General features: G+C 46.6%; 1 protein-coding gene across 5 annotated transcripts in view; it reads left to right on the forward strand.

Annotated features, from left to right (window-relative positions):
- The window catches only part of mical3a (microtubule associated monooxygenase, calponin and LIM domain containing 3a), a 65895-nt gene that overhangs the window by 21380 nt on the left and 16527 nt on the right, over positions 1-27988 (forward strand). Inside the window, exons 2-32 of one of the 5 annotated variants that reach the window (XM_086208149.1) lie at positions 577-1017; positions 1770-1977; positions 2112-2228; positions 2322-2423; positions 2956-3111; positions 3695-3795; positions 4874-5131; positions 5631-5746; positions 6122-6248; positions 6395-6488; positions 6628-6657; positions 7060-7207; positions 9724-9920; positions 10049-10167; positions 10269-10334; positions 10433-10603; positions 11880-11981; positions 12271-12354; positions 14240-14350; positions 17696-17803; positions 18180-18366; positions 19316-19416; positions 19584-19677; positions 21911-22106; positions 22422-22696; positions 22943-23035; positions 23630-23791; positions 25335-25409; positions 25499-25612; positions 25727-25809; positions 25895-27917. In XM_086208149.1, coding sequence (XP_086064275.1) covers positions 739-1017; positions 1770-1977; positions 2112-2228; positions 2322-2423; positions 2956-3111; positions 3695-3795; positions 4874-5131; positions 5631-5746; positions 6122-6248; positions 6395-6488; positions 6628-6657; positions 7060-7207; positions 9724-9920; positions 10049-10167; positions 10269-10334; positions 10433-10603; positions 11880-11981; positions 12271-12354; positions 14240-14350; positions 17696-17803; positions 18180-18366; positions 19316-19416; positions 19584-19677; positions 21911-22106; positions 22422-22696; positions 22943-23035; positions 23630-23791; positions 25335-25409; positions 25499-25612; positions 25727-25809; positions 25895-27917 — 6097 coding nt within the window. In that variant the 5' untranslated portion in view covers positions 577-738. The remainder of the gene's footprint in view (positions 1-576; positions 1018-1769; positions 1978-2111; positions 2229-2321; positions 2424-2955; positions 3112-3694; positions 3796-4873; positions 5132-5630; positions 5747-6121; positions 6249-6394; positions 6489-6627; positions 6658-7059; positions 7208-9723; positions 9921-10048; positions 10168-10268; positions 10335-10432; positions 10604-11879; positions 11982-12270; positions 12355-14239; positions 14351-17695; positions 17804-18179; positions 18367-19315; positions 19417-19583; positions 19678-21910; positions 22107-22421; positions 22697-22942; positions 23036-23629; positions 23792-25334; positions 25410-25498; positions 25613-25726; positions 25810-25894; positions 27918-27988) is intronic. The other 4 variants (XM_086208147.1, XM_086208148.1, XM_086208150.1 and 1 more) reach the window with 4 other exon arrangements.

The following is a 27988-nucleotide window of genomic DNA, read 5'->3' on the forward strand; positions in this document are numbered from 1 at the left end:
ATATTCTGTGGTAGATTTAAACATGGATTTCCTGATTTATTTTTCATTGGTCAACAGAATTTATGGTCTTGAAATTTTTCATCTTTTGGGTTTTGGACTGTTGGGTGGACAAAAGACAGAATTTGAACACATCACTTGAGGATGATTGCGATGAGCAATTTTCATATTTTTGTGGCATTCTACAGACAAAATGGAGAGTCCATTATTTGAGAAAATAATGGGCAGGTCAGTCGCTAATGACCTCAGCCTTCGTTTTTGTTTCCTGAAGAGCCGCCTGCACCCCGGCACGCCTGCAGGCCTGCACCATCCACCAGACTGCTAGTTAGTTAACAACTAGCATATCATCAAGAGACCAAAAAGGAGCCCTGCTGCCCCTTAGTGGCCACAAAAAGCAGTAGAGTAAGTTTAGTGTTTATTTTAGTTTCTGTTGACCTGGTCAGGGTTTATGTCGTCGAGGAACTGCTGAGCTGTAGTCTTGTAAGTTTGATTTCCAGCCCGAGTGCAACATGTGGTTGTGTTTATATGGTCTGAAAGCTGAAATAGCCTAACATTTTTTTCTCTTTCTCTCTGTGACAGAATGAGGATGCCTGAGGCCTGGAGCTAGATCCCTCCGCCGGAGAAAAAAGAGCGAGAGAGAGAGAGAGAGAGGGAGGGAGCAAGAGAGAGTGTGTGGGGCTGGACCCAGAGACCCCTGCCTGGGGGCTGGAGGGCCCTCACAGCCCTCTCTGAGTCTGGAACATGGGGGATGGAGGTGCTGGTGCAACCGGAGGAGATGGGGTGAACAAGTCCCATGTCCTGTTCGACAACTTTGTCCAGGCGACCACGTGCAAGGGCACGCTGAAGGCCTTCCAGGAGCTGTGTGACCACCTGGACGTCAAGCCCAGCGACTGCAGGGTCTTCTATCACAAACTCAAATCCAAACTCAACTACTGGAAGGCCAAAGCACTTTGGGCCAAGTTAGACAAGCGGGCCAGCCACAAGGAGTACAAGAAGGGCCGCGCCTGTACCAACTCCAAGGTCAGCCTGATCACGGGTGTAAAAAAGATGACGCGGATGCTAGTTACACTAGGTATCAGGGGTTGAAGATGGTGGGCTCCCCCTCAGACAAAGCTCGGAAGAAGGAGCCCCCCTTTGAAAAGCTCTGCAATGTATCACTGGAAAGCTCAGATTCTTTTGATTTGAGCTTTAAAATACATAAATCCAATAACAAAGGTCTGTGGTTCCTTTATTTTTTCCGGCTATTAAGTCCCAGCTGGCATCTGCTTCCTCCAAATATTCAGACAGAAATAAGCACCTCATCTGGGTGTGTTAACGTTACTGTTCCTCAACACTGCAGCGCTGACAGAGTTTCTGTGGGGTAATGGAGTGCAGCCTCGGCCTTTAAGGCTCATTTTACAGGTATTTACAGGAATGGTAATGCGGCAATTCAGTGACCGCTAATTACGGGAAGCTGAGCTGGCTCAAAATGAGGAATGGGAGCAATAAAATGTGTATTATTACTGACAATTTGAACTAATAATTATTCCAATTGGGATGAATATGGTTCTATTTGTTTTTCTTAGCATGGCTTTGCTTAGAACATTTTGCGATTGCTGTTCTGATGTCACTCACATTCGCTCTGCTTCGAGACGTTTGGCTGCGTTTATGCTATGATTATCATGATGTTAACGTTAGCTTCGTCTCGTGTAGGAACCAGTTTGTTAACTTTGTTATAATTTACCTTCAACCGCATTGAAGTGCGTTAGGCTGATTTGTTCTTCTGTGGCCAGTGTCTGATCATCGGGGCGGGGCCATGCGGCTTGCGTACAGCCATCGAATTGGCTTTCCTGGGGGCCAAAGTGGTGCTGCTGGAGAAGAGAGACGCCTTCTCCAGGAACAATGTGCTGCACCTCTGGCCCTTCACCATCCAGGACCTCAGGGGCCTAGGGGCCAAGAAGTTCTATGGAAAGTTCTGCGCTGGTGCTATTGACCATATCAGTGAGTGACATGGTCATGTGGCTCACACTCTTGCAGCCTGTTGGAAGTGATTTTTATTGTCTGGTATACATTTGGAAGATGCTGTGTAGCTTAGGAGTATTTTCCTTTTCCTTTTCCTCTGCCTTTGTTTGAAGGTATTCGTCAGCTCCAGCTAATGCTGCTCAAAGTGGCTCTCCTCCTGGGGATTGAAATCCATGTCAATGTAGAGTTTAAAGGTCTGATTGAGCCCCCTGAAGACCAAGAGTCTGAAAGTGAGTGGAAACTGAACATGTGCTTCTGTCAAAAGCTTGAAGCTGGCTCCACTGAGGCACATCTGTCTGCTTACTCAACCTGTGTTTTCTCAGGGATAGGCTGGAGGGCTGAGGTCCACCCCAGGACACACCCTGTCAACGAGCTTGAGTTTGATGTCATCATTGGAGCGGACGGAAGAAGAAACACGCTACCAGGCAAGCCTGCTTGTACAGAGCAGTAATATATGCAGCAGTGATGCAGTTGTTCCTTGACTAAACAAAGAAATGGAACTATTTGTTTGTACTTGACTTGGAGGTCAGTTAGAACAACTATGACCTCACTGGCGTACAGCTGTGTTTGGGTGTCTGACCTCACTCCATCGCACATTTATGAATGAGCGTTTGTGCACAGCTGTGTGTGTGTGTGTGTGTGTGTGTGTGTGTGTGTGTGTGTGTGTGTGTGTTTGTGTGTCTGGCTGCTACGTTCAAAGAATATTTCCAAAGCATGTCCCAGCAGAGCAGAAAAAAGATTTGTTGAATGGGCTGTCTGTTTCCTCTCTGAGCGTTGGGGCCTCTCATACACTGGGAACCCCTGCTGGGTAGAGAGCTATGACCCCACGCCCCCGCATACCCCTGACCGGCTCCCTCTTGCCATGAACTACATTGACATAGCTAGAAAAACTACAAAATTGTTAATGTTTTCATGATACAGAACACGTGGTCATCGTATTTCCTGCTTCCTCATCAGGGTTTCGGCGAAAGGAGTTCCGGGGCAAGCTGGCAATCGCCATTACGGCTAACTTTATCAACAGGAACACGACGGCGGAGGCAAAGGTTGAAGAGATCAGCGGGGTGGCCTTCATCTTCAATCAGAAGTTCTTTCAAGACCTCAGAGAAGCAACAGGTATGTCACCGCCCCACATCAAACCGAGGACCTCATATTATTTTCGAGATAACGGTTTGATGCGACGCCTCGGGGCTGTCAGTGACCATAATGATTTGGAGCAGCCTAACTGACCACGTTTGTCACGCAAGATTATTGTTGTCTTTCTTCATGCCTGATGTGGCTCTGTTTATGCTGTGGAGCGGCCACAACCATGCACACATATATTCAGTACGAATAGAGTTTGTGCATAGCTAGAACCAGTGCAGCCAGTGGAGCTGGTGAAGAACTCTGCTCCACGCCGCTGACGGAACATTGTGCTCGTCCAGTGTGTTCTAGGCTCCAGGGTGCAGGCGAGAACATCTCCAGCTTGTTCCTTTTTACTCACTCTCCTGAATTTGTCCGCTCATCCAATTAAAATACTTAACATTAGGTTTGATGCCAATCCTGTCAAACTCTATTGCTGACATGGCAATGTCCCTGGGGGCTGCGGTTTGGTGCCGAGTCGCGTAATTGCACCTCTTCTCCTCTAATGACGACGTAACACTCCGCTGTGGCAAAAAGGAAAAGTGATGTGAATGTGTCTTTCTATTGGTCTCTTTAGGTATTGACCTGGAAAACATTGTCTACTACAAGGATGACACGCACTACTTTGTGATGACTGCCAAAAAACAGAGCCTGCTGGAGAAAGGAGTCATTCTGCATGTGAGTGATCAAAGCCCACAGACAATAGTTGAAGCTCATTCAGTCTCTCGAGTAGACATGAAGACCGCACGCATGCACAGACTGACATCAGAAGTCTTTCTTTTAGTCTTCTATCCTCTCTGGTGTGGCCCAGTAACAGACTAATGGTCTAACCACGCCAGCAGAGGTCATCTAGTTCAAGGCAAATCAGAAAACCAAGCCGCTCAATCAGCACCACCAGCCGGGCAGCTTGAACCAACCAGGGAGCTGCGAGCTGGAGGAATGTTTCTCCCACCGCCCTTTATGAAAACATGTCACTTTGAAAGCATGCAGTGATTTGATGCTACATGTTGGAGACACTTGTGAACGGCGCAGCTCATTCCTATGTAAGAGCCTCTTAATAGACGGAGAAATTTTACAGGCGTCGGCGCTTAAGGTAGTGCTCTGATGCGCAGTTGTTATCGCCAAACGTGATAAAGCTCAGCCCTGTAGGAAATTCCTCCTCTGCTTTTCTCAGCTTTTGTTGGTTGCTCTTCTAAGTGGAATTCTTCATGTCGGAGTAACTCGTGTTAGATGATAGCACCACCAGGTAACACTGGATCAGCGTCTGGAGAAGAACCTCTGCATTAGCACCAGACAGTAACGATGCTGTGAGCGAGCACGTCCGGATGAGTCCTGGCAGAAATCCTTTCACAATGATGTGTATTCACACCCACTTCAGATAAGAATATGTAAAGACCGCTTGCAGGTACCAGGTGTGCATTTGGGTCCAAATGTGATCTTTGTGGCTGAGAAGAAACATTCCAGTCTAATATTCAAGGCCGTTTATGTGTCAAGTTGCGGGAGCCAAGTGAGTTCCTTCATCTCGTGCCACGGCCACAGAAAATATGGATTTTGATTGCTCAGCTGCTTTTTAAAGTGATTTCAAAGGACCATGAATTTATTATGCTTTTGTTTTCATTCCTGTCATAGAAGCAGGCTCCTGCTACGTCATCTACCACTGTTTATATCTACTCCCCTCAGCTTCAGCAGAACTCTAATAGCATCTTAATATGGATGAATAATATTCACTAATGTATTTGCATATTTTGTGCTGCAGGACTACGCGGACACAGAGCTGCTGCTGTCCAGGGCCAATGTGGACCAGGTGGCTCTGTTGTCTTACGCCCGCGAGGCTGCAGATTTCTCCACCAACCATCAGCTGCCAACGCTGGACTTTGCCATCAACCACTATGGTCAGCCTGATGTAGCCATGTTTGACTTCACCTGCATGTACGCATCAGAGAACGCCGCCATGGTGCGCCAGCGCAGTGGCCACAAGTTGCTGGTGGCGCTGGTGGGAGACAGCCTGTTGGAGGTGAGACTCACTGAAGGCCTGACAGCTTTCCTGGATTGTTTCTGGATAATCTGGCCGGTCTTTGGTCTGATTCAGCCCACCTGCCCAGATGATTGGAGGTTTAAGGTGGTTCCAGTCTTAAGCTTCTCAATCGGGGCACCCCAGTTTACTTTAAACATGTTTGACATTATTCTGGATGTAGTTTGCATCAGTATTTCTAAGCAGAACAACGTCGCTAATGAGAAGGCAGCCACTGAGCAGCTGAGAGTGTTGACAAGCAGCGATGAACGTTACAGACCTTAAACTTGTAGAGTGCCTGTGTGAGCTCGAGGGAAGAACATGTTTGAAACTTATCCTTTAGTGGGTGATGCAACCAAATTCAACAGTCAGGAATTTAAAGTCCTGTGAGTGTGCTTAGCTTTACAAGTTTTCCTTTTAGTCTTGCATCACAGTTGTTGTTTTTTCCATCCTCTGTTCGTCTGTGGCCATATTTGGTTGTTGACTGTGGTGCTGTCTCCAGCCCTTCTGGCCCATGGGTACTGGCATCGCCCGAGGTTTCCTGGCAGCCATGGACTCCGGCTGGATGGTGAAGAGTTGGGCTCAGGGAAAAACTCCTCTTGAGGTGCTGGCTGAGAGGTGGGGGTGTGGAAACACTGATGAAGCAAACTCAGTCAACCTCTTTCTGACACTCACATTCAAACATGCTCGCACACACACACACACACACACACACACACACACACACACACACACACACACACACACAGCTGTACTCACACACACCCTTTTATCTCTTAAGTGTTTTACTAGGAAATGTGCCTGTAAGAGATTTCAGGCCTCAGTCCCACCTCTGGTTGTACTAATTAGATAGGAAGCTCTCAGTGGAGCTCAGAAGCTCTCAGTGGAGCTCAATGGAATGTGACTTTTTGCTTCTGCCCTTTGTTCATGCGGTGCTTGTCTTCTATCCATAACCAACACATTCAGACTGAAACTTGTTTCCTCTTTGCGCAGGGAGAGTATTTATCGTCTACTGCCTCAGACAACACCGGAAAACGTCAGTAAGAACTTCAGTCAGTACAGTGTGGATCCCACCACACGTTACCCCAATATTAGCCTTAACTTCCTCAAACCCAGCCAGGTGAGTCTGATCACATACTAATAAAGCAGTCCATCCTTTTCTCCTGTTTTTCCTCATTTTAACAGCAGAATTACAAACCACAAATGTAGATTAGTGACAGAAAGATGCTGCGTTCTGAGGTTTTGGTGGCAATGTTGAATTTGCAGGTGCGGCATCTCATGGACACAGGAGAATCCAGGGAAATGCGCATTGAAATAGAGAACGTGATCAACTCATCAACACCCAAACTGGCCAGGAATGGTTTGTATCTTTCCCACGATGAACACAAGATAAAGTGTTTTTAGTTTGTCTGAAGGCATTCCTTGATTGAACCACCAGTGTAGGAGTTGTTGCTGCAGTCCTCTTGCTGAAATGTAATTTTGAACTATTTTCACTTCAGACAATTACCTGCTTGACAAGCAGTTGCAAGGTAACCCCAAGTTCAAGTGCATGGTGTTGCTTTTCAGGGATTCCTAATAGTTTTAACAGTTTTATGGTGACCTGCTTTCTACTCATACCTGGATAATGTGGAATGATGGAATGTGGCGTTTTTTGCGTCTACTAACTCAGACTGGTTGCAGAATATTCTACATAAAACCCCCTAACCTCTCATTTGCATCCCTTACATCAGTCAAACATTTCCATCATTACGGTTGATAAAATGTCCTGATTGGCTGGTTGAAGCTGGTACTAACGTGGATGACGTGGCCATGAGATTACCCAGCAGGACAGATGTAGTACCTCCCCCAAAACTGTTGGTTTTCCGTGTTTAATGCTGATTCTGTTCAACCTACAACAAGTAACAAGCCTTTTATTGTCTCTTGCTCATCAGAATCCATCGCCCGCTCCAGCAAACTGCTCAACTGGTGCCAGAGACAAACGGAGGGATACAGGAACGTTAGCGTTCGAGACCTCACCATGTCGTGGAAGAGTGGTCTGGCCCTCTGTGCCCTCATTCACCGATACAGGCCAGATCTCATGTAAGTAGAGTGAATGAACATGAAGACTACTACCAGAGGGGGGTGGAGCCTATCCCAGCAGCCCTCAGGTGAGAGGCGAGGTTCACCCTGGACGGGTCACCAGTCCATGGGAGGGCCAACACATAGAGACAGACAACCACTGGCTCTCCCAGCCACGCCTACGGTCAATTTAGAGTCTGGATTAACCTGGTCCCTCTTGATGTCTTTGGACTGTGGAGGAAGCTGGAGTACCAGAGAGAACCCAGCAGGAACAGGGAGAACATGGAGACTCACCCAGAAAGACCCCGTGCTCCAGCCCGGACTCAAATCCAGAACCTTCTTGCTGGGGGGCCACAGTGATGACCACTGCTCCATGTGCAGCTTAATTTGTTGGTTTTTTGGGGGGGGTTTGGTTAATTTGGTTATTATAATTATTTGTTCAAGAAAGTTGGAAAACTTATCTCTTGTCACATTAAGAAAACAAGCCTTTGAAACACTGAGGAATTTCCTGGTTCTGAGGGTTGATGCAGATTTGTTCTACTATTTTTGAAGCACTCAGAAATATGTCGAAAACTCTGCCAGGCATGTCCCCTCGGTGTTTGATCTGAGGGTTAAAATCGCTGCCATGCCTGGAACGAGAGCCCTGCTGTGTTTATGTAAGTTTGCTGGTGGCAAGTGATGTTTGAAGTCTGGTTGGAATCTTGTTTTTGGGGTAGTGTATCGCTGTTAATGAGGCAGCAGCTACCACTCGTAATGGCCTCGTGGGTCCCTGAACGAAGTCTTCCTCATATGCCCTCTACTCGCACACACACGCACACACGCGCACACACACACACACACACACACACACACACACTGCACAAAGAACAGTCTCCCCCCACATCACTTAATGTTGTTAGTTTCTCTCTTAAGGCAATGCAGCAATTAACGTTGGAAGCTGTTAGTGTCCAAGTCCTGACTGACCCTTGTTTACCGGGTGGTGCAGCAGTTGTTGTGCTGCTGACGGGAGGAGCCGAGGGAGAGGGATGAGAGCAGGTACCCTGGGTAAACACCGGGTGCTTGTGCGCGTCTGTGGGGTTTGAGTGGACGGTCCATTCTGTGCTTGTTCTCATGTTCTATTTATGCTTTTAAGTGGACAGTGCGTGCAGTTAAATTGTGTTTGCGGGTAATGGTAATGGTATGCTCAGCTAACAGTGTAATGACATTTACAGTAAAGCTTTCTCGACATGGAAAAGTAGCCTGCTGAACACAAATGCGTCTTCACTGAGGCTGTGGTCAGAGTAAAGATGCATTGTTTCAGTGTATTTAGTCAACAATACTGTCTCCATCAGCTGTGTGACACGTGATGCACTCATGACGACATTTACATGACCTCGTTTCACATTCAAAAGCAACTCACTGAAGCACATTTTGTGACCACAGAGACGAGACTGGAACCAGCAAGACCAGGTTTGGCTGTCATTAGGAATGTATTGATTCTGAAAAGGAATTTCCCACTTCAATGCCAGAATGATACAACACTAGGTTTGAGCGATATTCATGTTTAAATTACAAACTAACTCCTTTAAAATTCAAACTGAACTGTGTGTACCTGCTCTGTGACGCCCCTCAGTTCTGCCTTTGGTCCCTCTGTAACCGGTGAGAACAGCGTGTCGTGGTGAGCTGCACCTGGAGCTACTAGACTTGCTCCCTCCCAGTGTAATCATTCTGCCTCCCAACAGGGTTTAGATCAAGTTTAAGAAGACTGCAGGTGAGGTTCGAACAGATGTGGTTTTAGTCTCTGCTGTAAGTTCCTGTTCTGTTGGGGCAAACTGGGAACTGGTTCCTTTATTTTGCGCTTCACAGATGAGAACGGCAACCTGGCTGAGTGACTTTTGGCAGTTGAAATTATAGGACCATATTTAAAGATATTCAGGCAAAATACTTTACTTTGTTGCACGAGGGTTAGTTTCATCTTTTGAGGCTCGGTTTGATGTCATGTTGACCAGCTGCAGCAGGACATAGGTGGTTCTCGGTAATCGTGTAGTCATGACAACTGAACGGGTCAGAATGTGGACCGATGCCTGCCTGCTGAGATCCAAGATACTGTACTGATGGCCGTATTTGGATAGACTGCCCTTTCTTTCTCTCTCTCGCTCTCTATGACACGCACACACACGCACACAAAACATGTTTCTGGTCAATTCAATAACTAGTTTTCTAGTTTGGACATGACTGCATTCAGTATGTGATCAAATTTTAATGTCACATGTTTAATTGATGATGGTTTGTATCCAAAAGGTCAAAGGTCAGAATGGTTGCAACATCATGGTCAGCAAAAACACTTTCTGCAATGTGATAACTTGTGAACAGAGGGGATACATTTAATACACTTTTAAAACAAATCAAAGTCTCGTCTACATTTTATGGACAAACATGGATGTAACTGCAATTCAACTGGTTTGTGGAGGAATTCAACCACAAAGCCTTAATTCTAGTTTGACATTTCATTCACTTTGTGTTTGGTTTGCTTTCTCTCTGCTTCTTCCTGCCCTCAGTGACTTCGACTCTCTGGACGAGCGAGACCAGGAGAGGAACAACCAGTTGGGTTTTGACGTGGCGGAGAGAGAGTTTGGCATCTCACCCTGCATGACTGGCAAGGAGATGTCTTCTGTGGTGGAGCCAGACAAACTCTCTATGGTCATGTACCTCAGCCAGTTCTATGAGATGTTTAAAGATACAGTGCCACCTGGAGGTGAGAGACGGTTACATCATCAGGTTATTGTGTTGGCCTGGAACAAGAGAAACGTGTCATTCTGCTAGATGTTCAGAGGCTATCTTTGTCATGCTCATCATCTCCCCTCCTTGGGGATTTCTGTCCAGACAACCAAAACTTGAGTCCTGAGGAGAAGGCGGCACTGATAGCCAGCACCAAATCTCCCATCTCCTTCCTCAGCAAGCTTGGCCAGAGCATAGCCATCTCAAGGAAACGTAATCCCAAGGTCAGCGCCTCCGAGTCCCATGATTCTCGCTGCAACTGTGTCAACTACAGAAGAATTCATTGTTGTAATGGGAGTGACAGTAACTCATGACATTTCCTCAGCAGGACAAAAAAGAGAAGGATGTGGATGGTTTGGGGAAGAGAAGGAAAACCAGCCAGTCAGAGGATGTGAGTAGTCCTGACAGTTTGAGATTATTGTTTTAGCAGAACAAGCTAATTAATCCCACCAGACTGACAGCAACAGATATGTTTTGACTTTCTCTCAGGAGGAATTCTCTAAGAGCCGTGACGACAGGCCCGCCGCCTCAGCTATCTTGTCGGAGAGAAAGATGGAGTCTGCCGCTGTGGGGAACCACAATAAAGTCAAGGTCATGGCTACCCAGCTGCTCGCCAAGTTTGAGGAGAACGCTCCACAGCCGACAGGCCTCAAAAGACAGGTACGGAGTTAGAACCATAGCTCAAAGCAGCAGATGGTTAGACTGTCTGGACGTCATGTGCTCTCACAATGAAGACTCTGATGAACATGTAGATTTTATGCTGCATGACAGAGCCTCTCATCTCGTGACCAGACGTAGGCCTGTGCATTGCTGAGCTGAGCTAATGCTAGTATTGGTCAGGCTGGGTATTGTTCCTGGTTCCTGTAGGCGACCTGTCACAGTGCTGACTGGGCTCGGACCACTCGGGTGATTTGGTTTTCCAGCTACAGATCGGTGGGAGGGGGGAGTGGGTGGCAGGAACACTGGATGGCATTGTTGATGGAGAGAAAGACGACTGTCAACTCTTCTAAAGTTCATCTTGATACTGTGTGTCTTGGTACGGCTGCTTCGTCTGAGTTTAGCTTTGGCAATAAAAACTCAGGCTCTGTTTCATGTCAATCAAGCATCTCTAAATGATGTGGAGGTGAAAAAAGGTAGTGGGGGGGTGTCAAGGTCCTGTGTGACTCACTTGCAGCATCTGTTCCAAAATAGTTTTGCAGTATCTCTCCTCCAAGTTCTTAAGGTGAAATCCCATGAAGCAGCTCTCAGGTGTCTTTGTCCTAGGCATGTCCCATGACCCCATGACCTAGAGAGCTCAACAGTTGTGTCTCAGTCATATTCTCCATAAAGGTTTTGATTATCAGCCATAATGTCAGAACCATCTGAGGTCCACTCACCGGGAGGTTGCTGGCTGTGGGGATCTGAGATGTTTGCTTTGCTGCTGAGAACTGCTCATGTTCTCCGTCTGTTTAAACGCAGTCTACATGATGATGAGGATTGTCTTATTCAGTTCATAAGGTAGAATAACATGGAAGGTTTTTAGGGTGTATTAAGGATGCATGAAGACTGCAGGCCATCAATTATTCAGCAGAATATTCCAACCCTTGTGATGCAGCTCTTCTTTCGCTGGCGTTGTATTTTAGCCTTAGTATTCAGGAAGAGACGCTTTGTGTACACAGTGATTATCTTCTGTTTCCTTCCATTATTGATGCACATATTTCTATCATAGCGTGACCCTCCTGCGACTCTTCGTCAGTTTCCTATTATTTATGATCACATGGTTTCTGACCTCTGTGACTCCATCCACCCATGAATCACTTCCTTCTCTCTCTCTCTCTCTCTCTCTCTCTCTGCTGGTGTCCACCTCCCATCGTGGCCTATTTCATGATGCCTTGCACGGCTATTCGCTGTGTTACTGGCCACTGTCGATGTCACTCATCTATACCTGACCACAAAGGGGGACTCTCTGCCCAATCTGGACTGCTTTTTGCCCCCTTCCCTGCCCCAAACCCCTCTGAAAGAGCCAGTGCACCTGGCACCTGTCCCAGCTTGGAGAAAGGTAAAGAGTGCGCCCCCCATAGAGACTAACCCTAGACTGACCCACTAACCCTAGGACCCCGTGGTGTGTCATAGTGGGGAGGTTGCTCTGTGTGGACTCCACCCTCTCGTAGCAGATGGAAGAGATCAAGTGGGTGTGGTTTATAACACCAGTGTGTGTCTTTAGTGTGTGTGTGTGTGTGTGTGTGTGTGTGTGTGTGTGTGTGTGTGTGTGTGTGTGTTGGGATGTTGGGAGTGCAACGCCATCATGGTCTCTGTTCTCCCCCCTTGCTTCTCCTGTCCTGGTTCAGAGACGCACTCAGCAGCAGGAGCAGCTCAGCATTCGCTACAAAGAAAAGATCAAGTGTCAGACGCTGCCCAGCAGAGGGGAGCAGGTACGGTTAGCGGCGCTGGCCTGGTAGTTCCCCAGCCCCCCAGCCACCCACACCCCTAAACCCACTAACACCCCATCACTTATTCAGCTGATTTGCAGGTTGGTCCAGGAGCAAGTGGAAGGGAAGCTAGTGACCAGTTAGACCTCGTGTGAGTCAGTCAGTGCAGATACAGAGTTTAGAATGTTGTTGTTGTGCCCAGAGTAACGCACACCATAAACACCGATTTTGTACTGATGGGACTATGTTAAGTTAGGAGGCTGAAAACTTAATAACTTACTTTATTAAAACAAGAATTAACATTATCATTCATGATCATTTAAATGAAGTCTAATGACTTAAGTTTAGGTGGCTACATTCAGCCGCTCAGTGTATGAACAGCAACTCACGGTTCACTCGCTTCAGATGAACCACATTCATGTTACCCACGTTTGGAGGGAATTTCTGTTGGAGAACCAGACTTTGTGTAAATGTAAGGACCAAACACATATAATAGTGAGTGACATCTGCTCAGTTTCAGAGGTACTGCAGTAGCTTCGCCGTAGCCTCACTCAGCTGTAGCTGGCGTGGCAGTAATGGTGGCTGTCAAAGGAGAAGTCAGGCTTGGTGATTTTCCAGCATTGCGTCGCACCAACAAGCTCAACAGTGCAGCATTAATCAACTCTCAACAGACTCAGTCACCTCTCCGCAGTCTATTTGTGTCACACCAGCTAGGACCGGCTCTCCCTGTAGGCACTGCTGCAGTCTGCCGCTGCTCAGCGGTGACACGCTGCCTCAGCTGGGAGGATGAACAGACTTGCAGTGCCCTCTGCTGGTGAAATGGCCTAACAGCACCATTCCTATGCTACCAATAGGAATTTTCTGCATTACGATCTATAAATCAGTTGTTGAAATATTTTTTAAAGGCCAACATTGGCTTGAATGGGTCGGGCTCTACTTTTAGGTGCGGGTAGAGTGAGAGTGTCTTCTTTCCTTGCTTTCTCTGAGAAAGTTGGTGGCGCCTCTGCTTTGACCTGAGAGTGCCGAGAGCTGTAGTTTCCTCAATAAACGTCTTTATTCAGCCTCAGCAGAAGAGCAGCCGATGCCTCCCTCTTCTAACCATGTGAGTCCCAGGAGACTCTGGAACATTAACTGCCAGAAACTGTCTATTTTCCACTGCTGGTTCTTAGAAATGTTGTTTTTTTTTAATCCTCTGATCAGATTCCCTTTAACATTCCAACTCATTGATTTATAGCTTCAGACTAAAAGGGATTTATTTATCCACTGTTCTTCAATTTCCTCCCACTCTTAGTCCCCAGCTGCTGCAAGTCAATTGAACAGGCTGGAGCAATCTTGATTTAAACTCTGTATTTGAGACTTTAGGAGAGATTGTTTCCTCTTTCGGCCAAGCGTTACACCTCATGTCGTCATTGGTAACGACCTCTTTGGAAGTGTTCCTTTGGGATTCGTGAGGCCGTTTATTTTGTGGGTGGTCTGTGAGTGTGTGTGTAGATGTGTGTATCAGTGTGTCTAGCATTGCTCTTGTTGCTTGTGGTGGAAGTGATGAAAGAGCAATGAGACAACACTCTAATTCAACTAATTCAGTGGTTCTCAACCTGGGGGCTGGGACCCCCACACGAGGTCCTTGTTTTGGGGCCCTCAAACAGTTTTGTGAAACTTTGTTCCTTGACTGGTTTGATTCTCATGGCGTAGATTTTATTGATCCTCCGGTAGGTTGAGAACCACTGAACTAATTAACTGAACTGAGTTAGTGTGGAGTTCTTGTGTACGTATCTGTAGATGTACATTCAGCCTGCTACTGTGAGGAGTGTGAGTCACATTTACTCTCATCATCGTCATCATCATCCGCTTCCTCTGAATGCGCTCTTCATGTCCCTCATCTCTCAAGGCCAGAAGTGGTGCAGACCAGCTGTCCAGCTCGGGCTCTCGAAGCTGCCCAAAGAAAACCATTCTGCTCCTTTCCTCCTCCTCCGCTTCCTCGCTCTGTCTTCACACGGAGGTGACTCACTGTCTGTCTGTGTTTGTGTGTCAGTCTCCACCACCAATCCACGATCAGCAGTCTAGTGTCCCCTAAACTAGCAGTCTTCCTACTTATGCCTGCTTCAGCTCAGTTTTGACCCCTCCAGTCCGCTTATTTTCCTCAAGCGAACTGAGGCTGGTTACGCACTTGTTTACTTCCCCGTGTCTGTGTGACTTTATCAGAGGAGAGGCTTCGTTTCATGCTGAAGGATGTGTTGTTGGGGAGCGCGAGCGTGGGACTTGGACACTTTCATGCTGCGTTCTGACACAGCATCCCACAAGCCCCTCTCTGTTTGATGCAAACCAAAGTCTTAATACAGCATTTATGTCTTTTGCCTTCAAGCATTTGGGTAAAAGTCCAGATGAGGAGGAGGAACTTGAATACTACGAAAGGCCTCTGAAATATGGGGTAAAATGTGTGATTGCATGAAACCGCACCGCACGCCATGTTGTTTGTGCTTTTTAAAATTGGTGATTGCAGTAGTTGCTGTAAACAGACTTCTGTCAGGAATTTAAAAAGCCAAACCAGGAACTTTTTATCAGGTCATAATCGACCTTCCTCAGCAGGAGGGAGAGCCATCACAGCCGTCAGACCCAGGGACTTTTCACATACCTGGTATACAGGAGAGGGCTGACCGCCTCATCTCGAAGTTTAAGGGTAAACCTGACAAGCCTCCAAAGGTGAACACTGTGCATGTGTGTTTTTAGGCTTCTTAGCTGATATGTGCTCTTTCCCACAAGTCTAATTTCCTCTTCCTACTATCCCTCTTCTCTCCCTGCTGGAGCCTAAGAAAAAGCCATCCCGATTCTTTTTAGAGCAGTGGCACTTATCCCGAGGGATCACGGAGAGTTCTGGCTCGCCACTCTCTTCTCCTGACTCTTGCAGAAAGGTCAGGTTTCAGCGCTGTGGACTGTGACTATTAACACGTGTCTGTTGTACAGAGGAATGACCACTAACGGCGTGTTCACTCTTTCTTTTTTTACACTACAAAACTTATAGGTTGTAGGCATTTGAGTGGAGGCTGTTTTTAACGGTAGTTATTTCTGACAGACAAGGCTTCCTAACTGCAGGGCATCGCTGTCATAGTTCCATCACTCAGACCTTGCATTACTGCATAGATTAGAGGCTATCAGAACAATGGCAACCATCCATGGTCTTCACCACCACAATGCTTTTTGGCAGGGAGTTTGATTTTTGGAAACCGCTAAAAAAAACAGGGAATAAACTACATTCTCTACTTCCACCATCCCTTCGGTAATTGAATCATCTATTTCTCTACAGAAGCCAGAAAGGCCTTTGAATTCAGACGACCAAATGCCCTTATATGTGCTTAGTATTCAGGAGAGGGCTGAACAACTAGCCGCTCAGTTTGAGGGCAAGCCAGTCGGACCACAGGTGACATTTTACTTTTCTGTACTATAAATGGAAATGAAGAAGCTTTCTTTTTTTGTGGTCAGTTTTACCTTCTAAAATCATCCGTGTATCTCTTTAAGACTGACTGTTATTCATTAGACATTATTATGTTATTAATTAGAGATGGATTGCATGTAAATTCGTGAACAACATGGAGCTGTTAAGCTAAGTGGCAGATTTAGAGAGCAATGTAACATACAGCAATGTCAACATCGTAGTCCGTAGAGCAGAAGCGTGTAGTTTTGCTCAGCAGGAACAGCAGAATGAGCTGATACATCAGCACACGATTTGAAGTCAAAGAACTGATTTGACTCGTGTTCACAATGATGCGGTGCTGATGGTAGGTGCTAGCCTGTTAGCACAGAGCATGTGAGGGAATCACTAATGTCAAATGTAAGTGACTTTATTTGCTCTTTGCAAGGGTTCAGTGTATATTTACAGGTCACTCATACGAAGGAACAAAGAACAGAGATGGAGAGGAACGTAGCGACCGTAGAGACTATGCAGTGAATGGAGATGTTTGAGTAGCGCCGTTGCTAGCTTACTTTTGCATGTGCTAGCCTACAGCAGAATGATGATGATTCTCTCTCCTCTCCTACCCTTCATGGAGCCTAAGAAAAAACCATCCCGTTATTTTATGGAGCAGTGGCACCTGGCCCGAGCCCAAAGTCCCCATGACCCTCCCCCCTCTTCCTCCTACACCTTGAGACAGGTAGCATTGGTACAACTGGACAGAGTGGAGTGTGGTGATGCTAATGCACACTTTACCAGTATTCTTATTTCAGGAAGATGCATCATGTCGCTGTGTCATCCATGTTGTTTAACACAACTTGAGGTCACCTGAGGTTTGCTGTACAAGCTGGCTGCTGTGACGTGTTCACTGGTGTATGATGAACTAATGTCCTGAAGGAAACCGTCCCTGCAAGGCTATCTATCTGTATGTGTGTGTTTTTATATCTGTCTATCCATATATATGTATGTATAGATAGATACACACACACGCATATATTTTAGCTGCTGCAAGTCAGTTATCAATGTCAATCACAAGATTTTTCTTATCATCAAACCAATCGTGCCCTCTGGACGTAGGCATCTATTTATTTATATATTAATTTAAACATTTTCCCTTTAATTTGTCACCTGTAAATGTGAGTGACTTTTAATCTGAGCAGACATAGAATTGTTACTATTCATGAAGGCGTGCTTGAACTCAAATCAGGATTCCATTGTTGTTTTTGCATGAGAGAGAAGCTTGGCAGCAACTCGCCAGTGTGAGTCCCACGCCGCTTCCATCTCTTCCATCCATTTGAGGGCTTTTAAGAAGCTTAATTGTGGTGTAGAATAAAGCAGGATTGAAGTCTATATTTGCTGATTTCAAATAATAGAAGAAAGCTCCCTGTTTTGATCATAATTGTGCTTTGGAACAGCAGTGCCATCGTGCCTCTCTGGGCCCCTCTGAGTGAGCATGTGAATCACTCCAGCAGTCTTCTTAATGAGTGTGTAAGCTTGTGTAATCCTCGTCATAATTAGTGTTACACAGGTACTGCTAAGCAGGTGTATTCTTTCAAATCCATTGGAGTTTTAACTTTTGTCGTGATTCCAGTAATCTCTCTGTTTGTAACTAAAAGCACCTTGAAGCTGTCTGTCTGAGCTGTGGTTGGTTTGTAGTGTGGCGGTGGTGCAGCAGCACACCTTAACGCTTGATAATTCAATCATGGATCTGTTGCTCCCCCATGTCTGATGCCCCGTGAGACACCAATGCTTGTGAGCACCATCTTTGTCGAAGCACCTGTTGCTCTGCTGAATGATCTCCTTCCACCCCCTGTCTCTTTTCTGTTCATGCCATCTTTGCCTCTGCATCATTTTCTCATGTCTCTCCATCTTTCTCTTTCTCTCTAATGCTTGTGAAAGCGCTATGTAAGGATGTACACAGGGGGCGTTAGCTCATTGGCTGAGCAGCTATCCACTCAGCGTCACTCTCAGGAAGAAACCAAGTCTTTACCTGAGAAAAGGGATTTGGTAAGCACACTGTCCCCAGGGCTGGAGGCATGTGGATGCACAAATCAGAGCCCTGTTAGTAGTTCTAGGTGGCTGTAGTAGTGTGTGTGTGTGTGTGTGTTTTATCTCTTTTTAGTTGTAGAGTGTGCTTCCCCACGGTTCAGGCCATGGTTGTTGTTGTCTGGAGAACATTTACATCGTGATGAGATGTGTTTTCCCTGCACAGCCATGTTCCTATTGATGGCCTCTGACTCGCTGTGCTGTTTCTAAAAATGAGCTCAGTACCCAGCTTTCATCTCCAGTAGCTTGATGTGTGAGCTTGATTTCTACTAATGTCTCCGCATGTGTTGGCATCCTCTTCTCTCGAAGGCTAATTCACCAGCGTTTCCTTCCACAGGGCTCTCTCAGAAAAGAGTTCCCCGTCAACATCGGGGGCAGCGACGTTTGCTTCTTCTGTCGGAAGCGTGTGTACGTGATGGAGAGGCTGAGTGCCGAGGGGAAGTTCTTCCATCGCAGCTGCTTCAAGTGTGACTACTGCGGCACCACGCTACGCCTGTCCTCCTACGCCTTCGATGTGGAGGACGGTGAGACACTCAAGTCCCTCACTGACTGGTGAATTATCGACTGCAGCTAATTGAACACTTACTGTTAGCTCAGTGATTCATGTACATTTCAGGCTTATTGAACATTAATAAGCATTCCTGTGGCGCTCAGACGGCATGAACCATGAGGCTGTTTTCATCCGTAGACAGATGTTGTAGGTTCACCCAAAAAACTGTACTGACTGTAGGATTTGAATGGTGTCTGCAGAACAGTGGAGAGGAAAAAGGTTCTAGATGTTGAAACACACTGGAGACATCGAAAATCATTTTGTAACAAGGAGAGAGCCTGTAAAATTGATGTTGGATCGAATGCTCGTTTTTGGTTTAGAACCACTTTGAAGGTTTTGCTGCAAATGCAACAAATGATCTACGACTATGTTTACGGGTACACACCAGCTGCGTGTCGCTGAAGTGCCTCCCTAAAGACATTGCATTGGTTCTGCGAGTGAGTTTTTTTTTATTTCAAACTCTGATTCTTTCCATCCACTTCTTGCAGCAGAAGCTCTGAGAATATCCACAGGCTTAAAGTGAAGTGGCACAAGCCTGACCTTGAGTTTGCTGAGTGGCGATATTAAAAAAAGCGTCGAGCTCTCACAACAGTGATGGCGCTGGAACGAGGCAGTAGATCAGGGCCCACCTGACAAACGCACCTGCCTTTAGAATAGTTTTGAAGATGTTATACCCAGCAACCTTGCGATGCTTGGACTCAGTTTGAATTTAAAGTGTAAAGCTGTGACCACTAGACTGAACGCCCGCTCTCCTCGTTCACATTTCTGAGAGGTGTCCATTTTCATTAACAGGCAGCAGATGAAACTGACCGTTTTCTTTTTCTGAATTAGAACACAGGCTGCTCCTGCAGAGCTGAGATAAAGCCTATGGGCTGTATGAGGTGGTATTTGATGTATTTACACCTCCTTCTCTTATACTACAGGGAAATTTTACTGCAAGCCCCACTACTGTTACCGTCTGTCTGGCTACGCTCAGAGAAAGAGGCCTGCGCCTGCTCCCTCCCCAGCTCCAATCCCGGTGAAGGTACTTTGTTGTTGTTCATATCTTGCTGGGAAACAGGTCTTACTGGCAAATAATGCTAGAAATTAATTGCTAAATTATAGTCTCGAGGGCCAGTGTGTGGTGAACAGAACGGCATATGAAGTAGGAACACTTTGTCCATGTTCACTTCTGTCTTTCATCCTAATCAGGAGAACCAGGCGCCCCAGACACCCGTGGTCTGCGTGGATGCCCCCGGAAGGGCGATAGCAGCAGCAGCCCCCTCGGCCGAGCACCAGCCCTCAGGTACTCTACTTTCCTCACTTGCTATGATGGCTGCACCATGCCGTCTGGCCATGGGTTTGGGAGTCTCGCTGCGTAGCCTCCGCCGCGCGCTCTCCTGGACCTGCCACCAGGTGGCACACAACCCCCTTGACTCTCCCTTCCTGTGTACCTACTGCATCTACCTCTTCTGCTGTTTCACCATCAATGTCCTGCTCAACTTCCTCTAGCATGACTCCCTTTCTTCCTTTGACTCTTGGCCAACTAATCTCAGTGGGATTGTATAGATTTAGCTGTCACCTTCTCCTGCGATTGTATCGACTCACTGAGTGTTTGTGTAAATCTTGTGATTCCTTGTCTCAGTGACTGAACGCTCTCTTTAAGATGCATCATTCTTGTGTGTTTCTTTTTAAAGATCATTTCATGGCTTGTGATTGGCTGAGGAGGGTCAGCAGTGCTCTGGCAGCGCACTTTTAGAAGGGAATGGTGCATCTTAAATCTTTATTTGTTTCGGCTTGGAAATTCAAAGGAGCAGCTTCCGATCAGCTCTCCAGGCGGCAATATTAACCACTTTAGAACTCTCTGTTACAACTTCCTGTCCTGATTTTATAAAAGTGACAGTAACTTTCCAGCTCCAAACTATCAGTTCAAATTTGGCAGCTTTTGTTGCATTCATATGGTTAACCGGTTTTTGCCTGCCTGTATTTTATTGAAAAGCCAAGCTGAATTTGTTTGTGATTGTAACCTCTAGTGGCCTGTGACTGCTCTTTTAGCTCCGCCTCCTCCTGTTTCTTTTCGAGCCTGCTTTGTGATGTGTTTCTCCCTATCTTGTAAGCTGTTTCACACCTACAGTGTCACTCTTACTGCGATGACGTCAAGTGCCTGTATCAGTGCTTTTGTGAGCTTTACCTTTCCCCCCTCCTATCAGAGCAGCTTAAAACTAGTGCTCAAGTTATCTGCACTTGTGATTGGCTCTCTGGGTTTTTACTCATCTGTCAGCTGCTCTGCTCATCTCACTAAAATCTACGCGCGTTTGCTCGAAAATGAATGTTTGCATTGTAAGACTAGACAGAGTGGGAATAGGCCAGTAAGAATCAGAGAAAAATACCACATAGGCAAGTTAGGCCTGCTGCACAGAGTAGCCGGTGCAGTATGATGAGTGTTTGACTAGAGATACTGCATATACTAAAACATATCTCACACCACAACTTACATGCTCTTGACTTAGGGTGTCTCGTATAAGAAACATATTCTGATGAGAACATTGAATGCGTTCTCACATGGATCGCCCTCGTCTAGACTGTAGTTGGTCAAATTAGACCTGTTACTGTTCAGCTGGTCTATTTTTAAGTAGTTTCGAAGAGAAATCTGATGCAGTAATTACTTTGTGCGCTTCGTGATGCATCTTTTATCTTGATTTAATGACTTTGGAAAGTAAAAATGTTTTCTGTGGAAATTGCTTTATAAGTTCTTCCGGCTTTTAATTTTAGGATTTACTCTGGAGGAAAATGCGCGAGCGTAGCTTTCCTCAAAACGTATCCCTCATTTCAGACATGTTTAAGAGAGACAAGGGGGAGAGCAGCAGTAGTTTGAGGATATCTCCTTCTTTGTCTCACACACAGATGCCATCTAAGATAACTGCATTTCTGCGGATGTGAGAGATGGGAGGTGTAAGAGAATGGCTAAAAATGTAGTTCTCACCATGCCGGCAGATTTTAAAGACAATTTTCAGGGAATAAGAAATGGTTTTAAGTTGTGCTTCTCAGGATGGGAAAAAGGCAAGGCACCAAACTCTAAATAAATAGCTAAACTTATTTAAAGTGTTGAACTTCTTCTTGTTGATATGATTTGTTGTAGGATCTAAACTATAATGCAATAAATTCAGTTATAGATCTGAAATTGGTGTGTTGTTGTCAGTTTGTCCTTAGTGGGAGCACATGGGAGTAGAAATATAATTGTACAAAAAACTTTGACGAAGTGGGAGATGATTTGATTTATTGTCTCAGATTAATATGTTCACACACACAAACATAGTCAGCATCACTTGTGCCTGTAGTCATGCACACAGTAGCTATTATAGTCCAGTTTATTTCCACTGAGAAGGAGAAGCTCCATCAGTCTTGCATGGCTTACTCTCCCTCTACTCTTGCTTCCACCTGATTCTCAGTTTTGCTCTCTTTCCTCCACCATTGACACCTCCATCCTAATACCATCCTTTCACCTGGGGTTTGCACCATATGCACCGTGTCGACCACAGCACCGGAGGTCAACGGGCTACAGGAGCCAAGCTTGGCCAAACGACTGCGCGGAACTCCGGAGCGCATTGAGCTGGAGAACTACCGACTGTCCCTGCAGAGGGAAGAGGAGCTGGAGGAGGTACCAGAGGAGACGCTGGCAGAGCACAACCTCAGCAGTGTGCTGGATAAAGCTACGGACGCCGACCTGGGTTCCAGGTAAGCTGCTGCTGAGGTCCCTCTACAGGCATTCCTGGAAGCATCATACAAATGATGTCTTTCTTTTTTGACATTTATAATACCAGTCACACAAAATAGTCAATCAAAAGACAAAAATATAAAAGGCAGGTAAGTGTGAAGCTGAGAACAATAATTGTCTCCCTCTTAAGAAATGTTTTCAAGAGAACGCGTTGAAAATATTACTTTTCTGACACAGAAAATAGAAAGTCACTGTGAAATACATAATTCAGTTAGATATTAGCGTGTTGTCCTCGTGCATGATCTGACACATCTGGATCTCCTGTTGTCTAACAGCAGCTCAGAGTCGGACATGGAGGACGAGGATGAGCAGGAGGATCTGGACGAGGTGGAGGCGGAGGTGGAGGCGGAGCAGCAGCTTCCAAGCCCCTCTGACCTCGGCGGTGTTCCCTGGAAGGAGGCGGTGGAGCTGCACGCCAAACTGAGGGGAGACCACAGTGAGGACGGAGAGGATGAGGCTCCTGCTGATGAGGTCAGCAGAGATGGAGAGGTAGATGAAGAGGAGGAGGAGGAGGAAGAAGAGGACGACGAAGAGGAGGAGTCAAGTGATGGTACGTTTGTTTGAGTCCTTTTGTTTACGTCCGCATGTTGTCTCCGTTTGATGCGCTGGAATAAGTCAGAACGTCGCTTACGTATCATGAATTCAGGTTCATGTCTCTGTCCTCATCGTGTGAATCTTTGCTCCTTCTCATTTTTCTTCTTCATAACTTCCCTGCCCATGTTCACTGTTTGTGTTCGTACCTGTACGTGCTGTATATCTGGGGTTTTTTTGGGCCTCTGTCTCCCCCTGCTGACAGAGGGGGATTACTGCCCCTGGGACAGGGAGCTCCAGTCAGGCCTTTGGCTAGAGAAGTACCTGACAGATGAAGAGGATGTTGGTACATTTAAAGGTAGCAGCAGCCTGCCTGTGGACGTCTTTGCAGTTGACTGTGATATTTAACCCTGGCTGGTTTGGGTTGCTTTTTAGAAGGATTCCTCTTTTTTTGTGTTGTGTTTGATAATTACAGCTTCTATGAGTGGCGTTTTAACCTGCTGTTTTTTTTGTATATGGCTTTGAATTACTAATCTGATAAATACCAGGGACCCCCCCCCCCCCCCCGGCGCTGCACTTCCGCAGTTATGGTTTTGTATCAGTGGCAGAATTGTTTTCTTCTCCAAATGGACATTATGACATTATTCCTTTTGTTGATCACATATCTCTGAATTTCACCTTATGGTTTGACGTTTTGCAGCCTAGTCTAGCGCATGCAGCCACCACCGCTCCTGCCTGCTGTTGTTGCTACTGCCACAATATTCTAACCGTCTCTCTCCTTCTCTCCCTCTCAAATTTGTGTCCTGTTTTTTTTTCCCCCCTCTCTGTTGTTCTTCCATTTCCCCACCTTCCCCTCGCAACTGTGTCCTACTTCCTCTTTATTTTGTCTCTCCTGGTTCACCACAAACCCCCAAACCACAACACTGCAACATATGCTGACACCCTCATTTAGCCAGGAATCTACAGATTCAGCAAGTCCTGCAGCCGTGTGATCCACAGGCCAGTCCAGGTTTGGTGAGAGCACATCTGGACTCTGAGACTGACAAGGGTGGTCAACCTACTTCGGCCTCCCAAGTTTCCCAACCCTTTGAGCTCACACAGCCCTCCTCCACAGGTAACCCACCCTGAGGAGCTGAACTGGAAGGACTCAGGGGGTTAAAGATTGGTGTATAATGATTTTAACAGTGTGGCTGCTGCTGTTCTGTCTGTATGAGTTTGTCTCTGGGACAGGAGGAGTCGCCTCCCCCAACTAACCCACTTGTTGTTCCTAATCACCTCTGGTTTTATATGTTTGTCATGTTGCCTTTTTTCTGGAATGTCTCATTTTGTGTTACATCGTTTAATTTGTCATTTGCAGCCACTGTTGGTCCTCTGGGGTGAACGTAGACCACGTCCCAGCGCCATATAACCCTTGTCGATTCTTTTGATTTTGTTCTGCTTTGTTCTTTTGTGTTCTGCTATATTCTTTCCCATGTGTCTAATTACTTTGCTGTTATTTCCCTGCCATCCATCCCTCGCTGTTCTGTATCTCCCGGTTTGAATGTAGCCCCCGCCCACACATCCGCCCGACACGAGGCAGTGAGAGTCTGGTTGGAGTCAATGTCTGGAGGTAGCACAGACTTAAGAGGGATCACGACATCCCGTCTTAGACTCGTATCTCTATCTGTGTCTATCAGCTGGCCTTTTCCTGAGCATGCACCGACACAAGTGGAGACCAGTAGACTCACAAGCATGCGAGCTGCAAGCCTGTCGCTCTCAGGATCATGACCTCTGTTTCACTTTTCACAAATCCACTCTTTCAACTTCCACAAACGTACTTCCTTGTCCAGCGTGTAACATGCCGCACTCCGGGGACAGATGAGCCATCAAGGCAGGCAAACACTTAGAATGTGTTTTCTGGCCCTGATGGGGAGTGTGTGAGCTACATTATTAATACATGTACATTTTTACTAACCCCTTAGTGACACATGATGCTGCTGAACTGACTGTTGAAAAGTTAAATGAGAGTCCTACTCTTCCTCTATGGGCAGCACTTGCACTGGGTTCAGAGCTTGGGAGGATCTACTTGTGCTGTGACCTGTTAGAGCTGGATGTTCCACCTGCCTGTGCACTCACTCAACAATGGCATCTTTAGCGCAGGAGGGTTTTGAAAAGGGTTTTGAAATTGGTTCTGAGCTGAATCAATTGTAGGCTATTTCTGTCTCAGCTAAGTTCTAAAAATACTCTTTCTCAACACTTTTTGTATACGTGAGGGATTGTTGCTCACCTCCTAACCAAAGCCATTAATGCTGCAGTGCCGCTGTAAACCGCTTGCCTCGGTGCAAATGCATGTTTATTCTTGAATGCCACTCTGTTAGCATCCTTTGTTTATTGTTATTGACCCACTGGATGTGGTTTCATCTGAATGCACAAACTAACAGTTTTCTTGCTGGAAAAGCTTTCCTTTGATATCCTGGTTTTTTTTGTTTTTGTTTTTTTTCAAGGGATTTGGTTTTTGAAGACTTTTCATGATTACGTTAACTGCATTCCTCCTTTTAATTTGCTGTTGATATTTGCACATTTTTTGAGAGCAGCTGAAAGTTGTGTGTGCTCGCTCTGTTGACTGAGGAGAGGAAGTGGTGCCTTGTTGGCTAATTTCATCACGTCTGTCATGCCAGAGCCCTGTGAGGAAGAGGAGCTGGAAGCCGAAGCAGACAGTCCAGATGTGGAGCCCGAGACAGAGATGGATCAGGGTGAGCTCAACATACAGAGATTGTTTTACCGAGGACTGTTTTCCATCACAGTAAAGTTTTTATTTCACAATGTTACATTTACATTCCAGATGACATCCCCTCTGATGCAGAAGCCGAGGCACGTTTGCACCAGTCAGCGCTGACAGAAGCACTTGCCGAGGAAGACGAAAAATCAGAGAGTCTGGGAATTGCTTCAAGTATTGGTACGTGTCCCTAAAGCTTCCTTTATTTAGATTGTTACATTATGATGATGATTATCAGACATATTTAATGCATAAAAACCAACAGTATGATATTTTTGTTGTTGATGTGTTCAGAGCCATCAAACATTGGCCCGATGCAGAGAGAAGATGATGCCGTCTTCTCTCCGCTCATCCCACCTCCGCAGCCTGAAGCACAGGTGAGCTAACTTCTATGCTCATCTGGTTGAAAAGTTTCCAGAGTTTATTTTGACTAAATCCTGATCTTTTTTTGTTAATTTCCAGCTAAATCAGAATTCTCCTTCCTGTCTGGTGAAGTCTCCAGGCACCCGCTTCTTCCCTGAACCACTTGTTCCTGAGGAACCCAAGCTAGAGAGGACTAGTCTGTCTCCACCTGCTAAGAGTCCTCTAAGTCCCTCACCTACTCCAACTCACGATCCTTCTCCAGTCGACGCCCCCCCTGCCTCCTCTCCTAGGAGGTCACCCGCCATATCACCCATTAGCTTTCCAGTAAAACCAGCTGTTGAGTCTCCTCTCAGATCTCCAGAGAAGGTTCCACTTGCTTCACCAATCCGGTCCCAGCCCACCCCCCTACCAGAAACCAGCACTCCTAAATGTCCGGTCTACCCTCACCGCTCAATTTGCCCCCTCACAGGCAACCCCCTCTCTCCAATCTGCGCCCAGCCTTTGCCCTGCCACGAACCTTCATCCCCCCTCAGCTCTGATTCTCCTGTCAGAACTCAGCCTGTTCCAGGTGTCACTTCCATGACCACGGCCAACACGGACCCCGCCACCCCTGAGCCCCCAAAGACTCTGGATTCCTCAACTGAGGACACTCTGTCAAAAAAGACAGATATCATTGAGGAATTTTGGTTGAAGAGCGCAGAGATTAGAAAGAGCCTTGGCCTGTCTCCTTTAGACCGCAGCAGTAGAATATTAGAGAAAAGTGCTGATAAGACACCAGCGCAAGAGCCTGTAACTGCCAAGACGCAGTCCCCGGGTGTGTCGGAGGAGCCGAAGCCGGCCTTTACTGGACGTGCTGTGATTCGTAGACTCAACATCACTCTTGAGGGTCAAGTCATTACTCCCATTGCTCCCACAGAGCCCAAGAGTACTGGGTCTGATAAGAGGGACCTCAGCAGCAGCTCAGGCTTGGGTCTGAATGGCAGTATGGCAACAGCTAACAGTGACAGCTATAACACCTCTGACTCCACCATGCTCACCCCACCCTCCAGCCCACCACCGCCTGTGCCTGCTAATCAGTCTCCAGCGGTGCTCAGGCAGCAGAGGCATCAGGTGCCCTGGAGCAACGGAACAGAAAAACCGCCATGTGAGAGTGCCAAAGAACCAGCAACAGCAAAGTCCCCAGTTCCTGCACCGAGGACTCAGCTGAGCCCCGTATCTGGCCCCAAGCCTGCACCCAGGAAAGTCTCGTCACCACAGACCGATATGGAAACAACTCCCGTGGTTGTCATGAGAGAGAAGAAGAAACCACGGCCAGAGGTGAGGAAGTCGTTTGTAGAGACGGTGGAAGAGATTCCCTTTGCTGACGATGTGGAGGAGGCCTACGATGAGCGGACCCCTGAAACCAGCGCAAACAAGTTCTACACTCCATCAGCCGGAAAGCCCAGAAAGGATAAACCTCCCTTTCACCTGGCTTTAGCAATGGAAAACGGTAAACCCAACATCCCAGTCAACCCAGTCTCTAAGACCCAGAGGGCAACCCAGTTCTCTCCAGAGGCCAAAGAGATCGCTGAGGAGAGAATGAGGGCCAGAGAAAAGTCCATCAAGAGCCAAGCTCTAAAAGATGCCATGGCCAAGCAGCTGAACAAAATGAAAGAATCGGACATAGACAAGGGTGCCTCACCTAAAGTGGCCTGGAGTGTAACTCCGGATGCAGCTGGGAAAAGTAAAAAATCAGCCGGATCTCCGAAGACATCAGCAGTGAAAGCGCTGGAGTCCAAGAAGGCAGAAACTCTACCTGAGCGTTTTTTCAGCAGCAACAAGAGCCTGGACAGCTCAGTTGCATCTTCTGACAGCTCCTCTACGAGCAAGAGCAAGAAACGAAGTTCGCTCTTCTCCCCTCGCAAAAATAAAAAGGAGAAAAAAGCCAAGAGCGACAGCAGCAGGCTCTCCGGCGCAGACGAGACACCTCCCAAACACAAGTCGCTGTGGAAGGCTGTTTTCTCAGGCTACAAGAAGGACAAGAAGAAGAAGGATGACAAATCGTGTCCTAGCACACCGTCGTCCAGCTCTACCACTCAGGACTCTGGAAAGAAGAGGGCATCTCCTCTGGGGAAGTCATCAGGTGAGTTGAAATGTGTTTCAATGGAATTATGCTTGACTTTGTTGAAAATATCATTGTTTCTACCAAAATGA

Source organism: Aulostomus chinensis, chromosome 7 (assembly GCF_037954235.1).
Source record: "Aulostomus chinensis isolate RoL2024-O1b breed Wild chromosome 7, RoL_Achi_v1.0, whole genome shotgun sequence".
NCBI classification, from domain to species: Eukaryota; Metazoa; Chordata; class Actinopteri; order Syngnathiformes; family Aulostomidae; genus Aulostomus; species Aulostomus chinensis.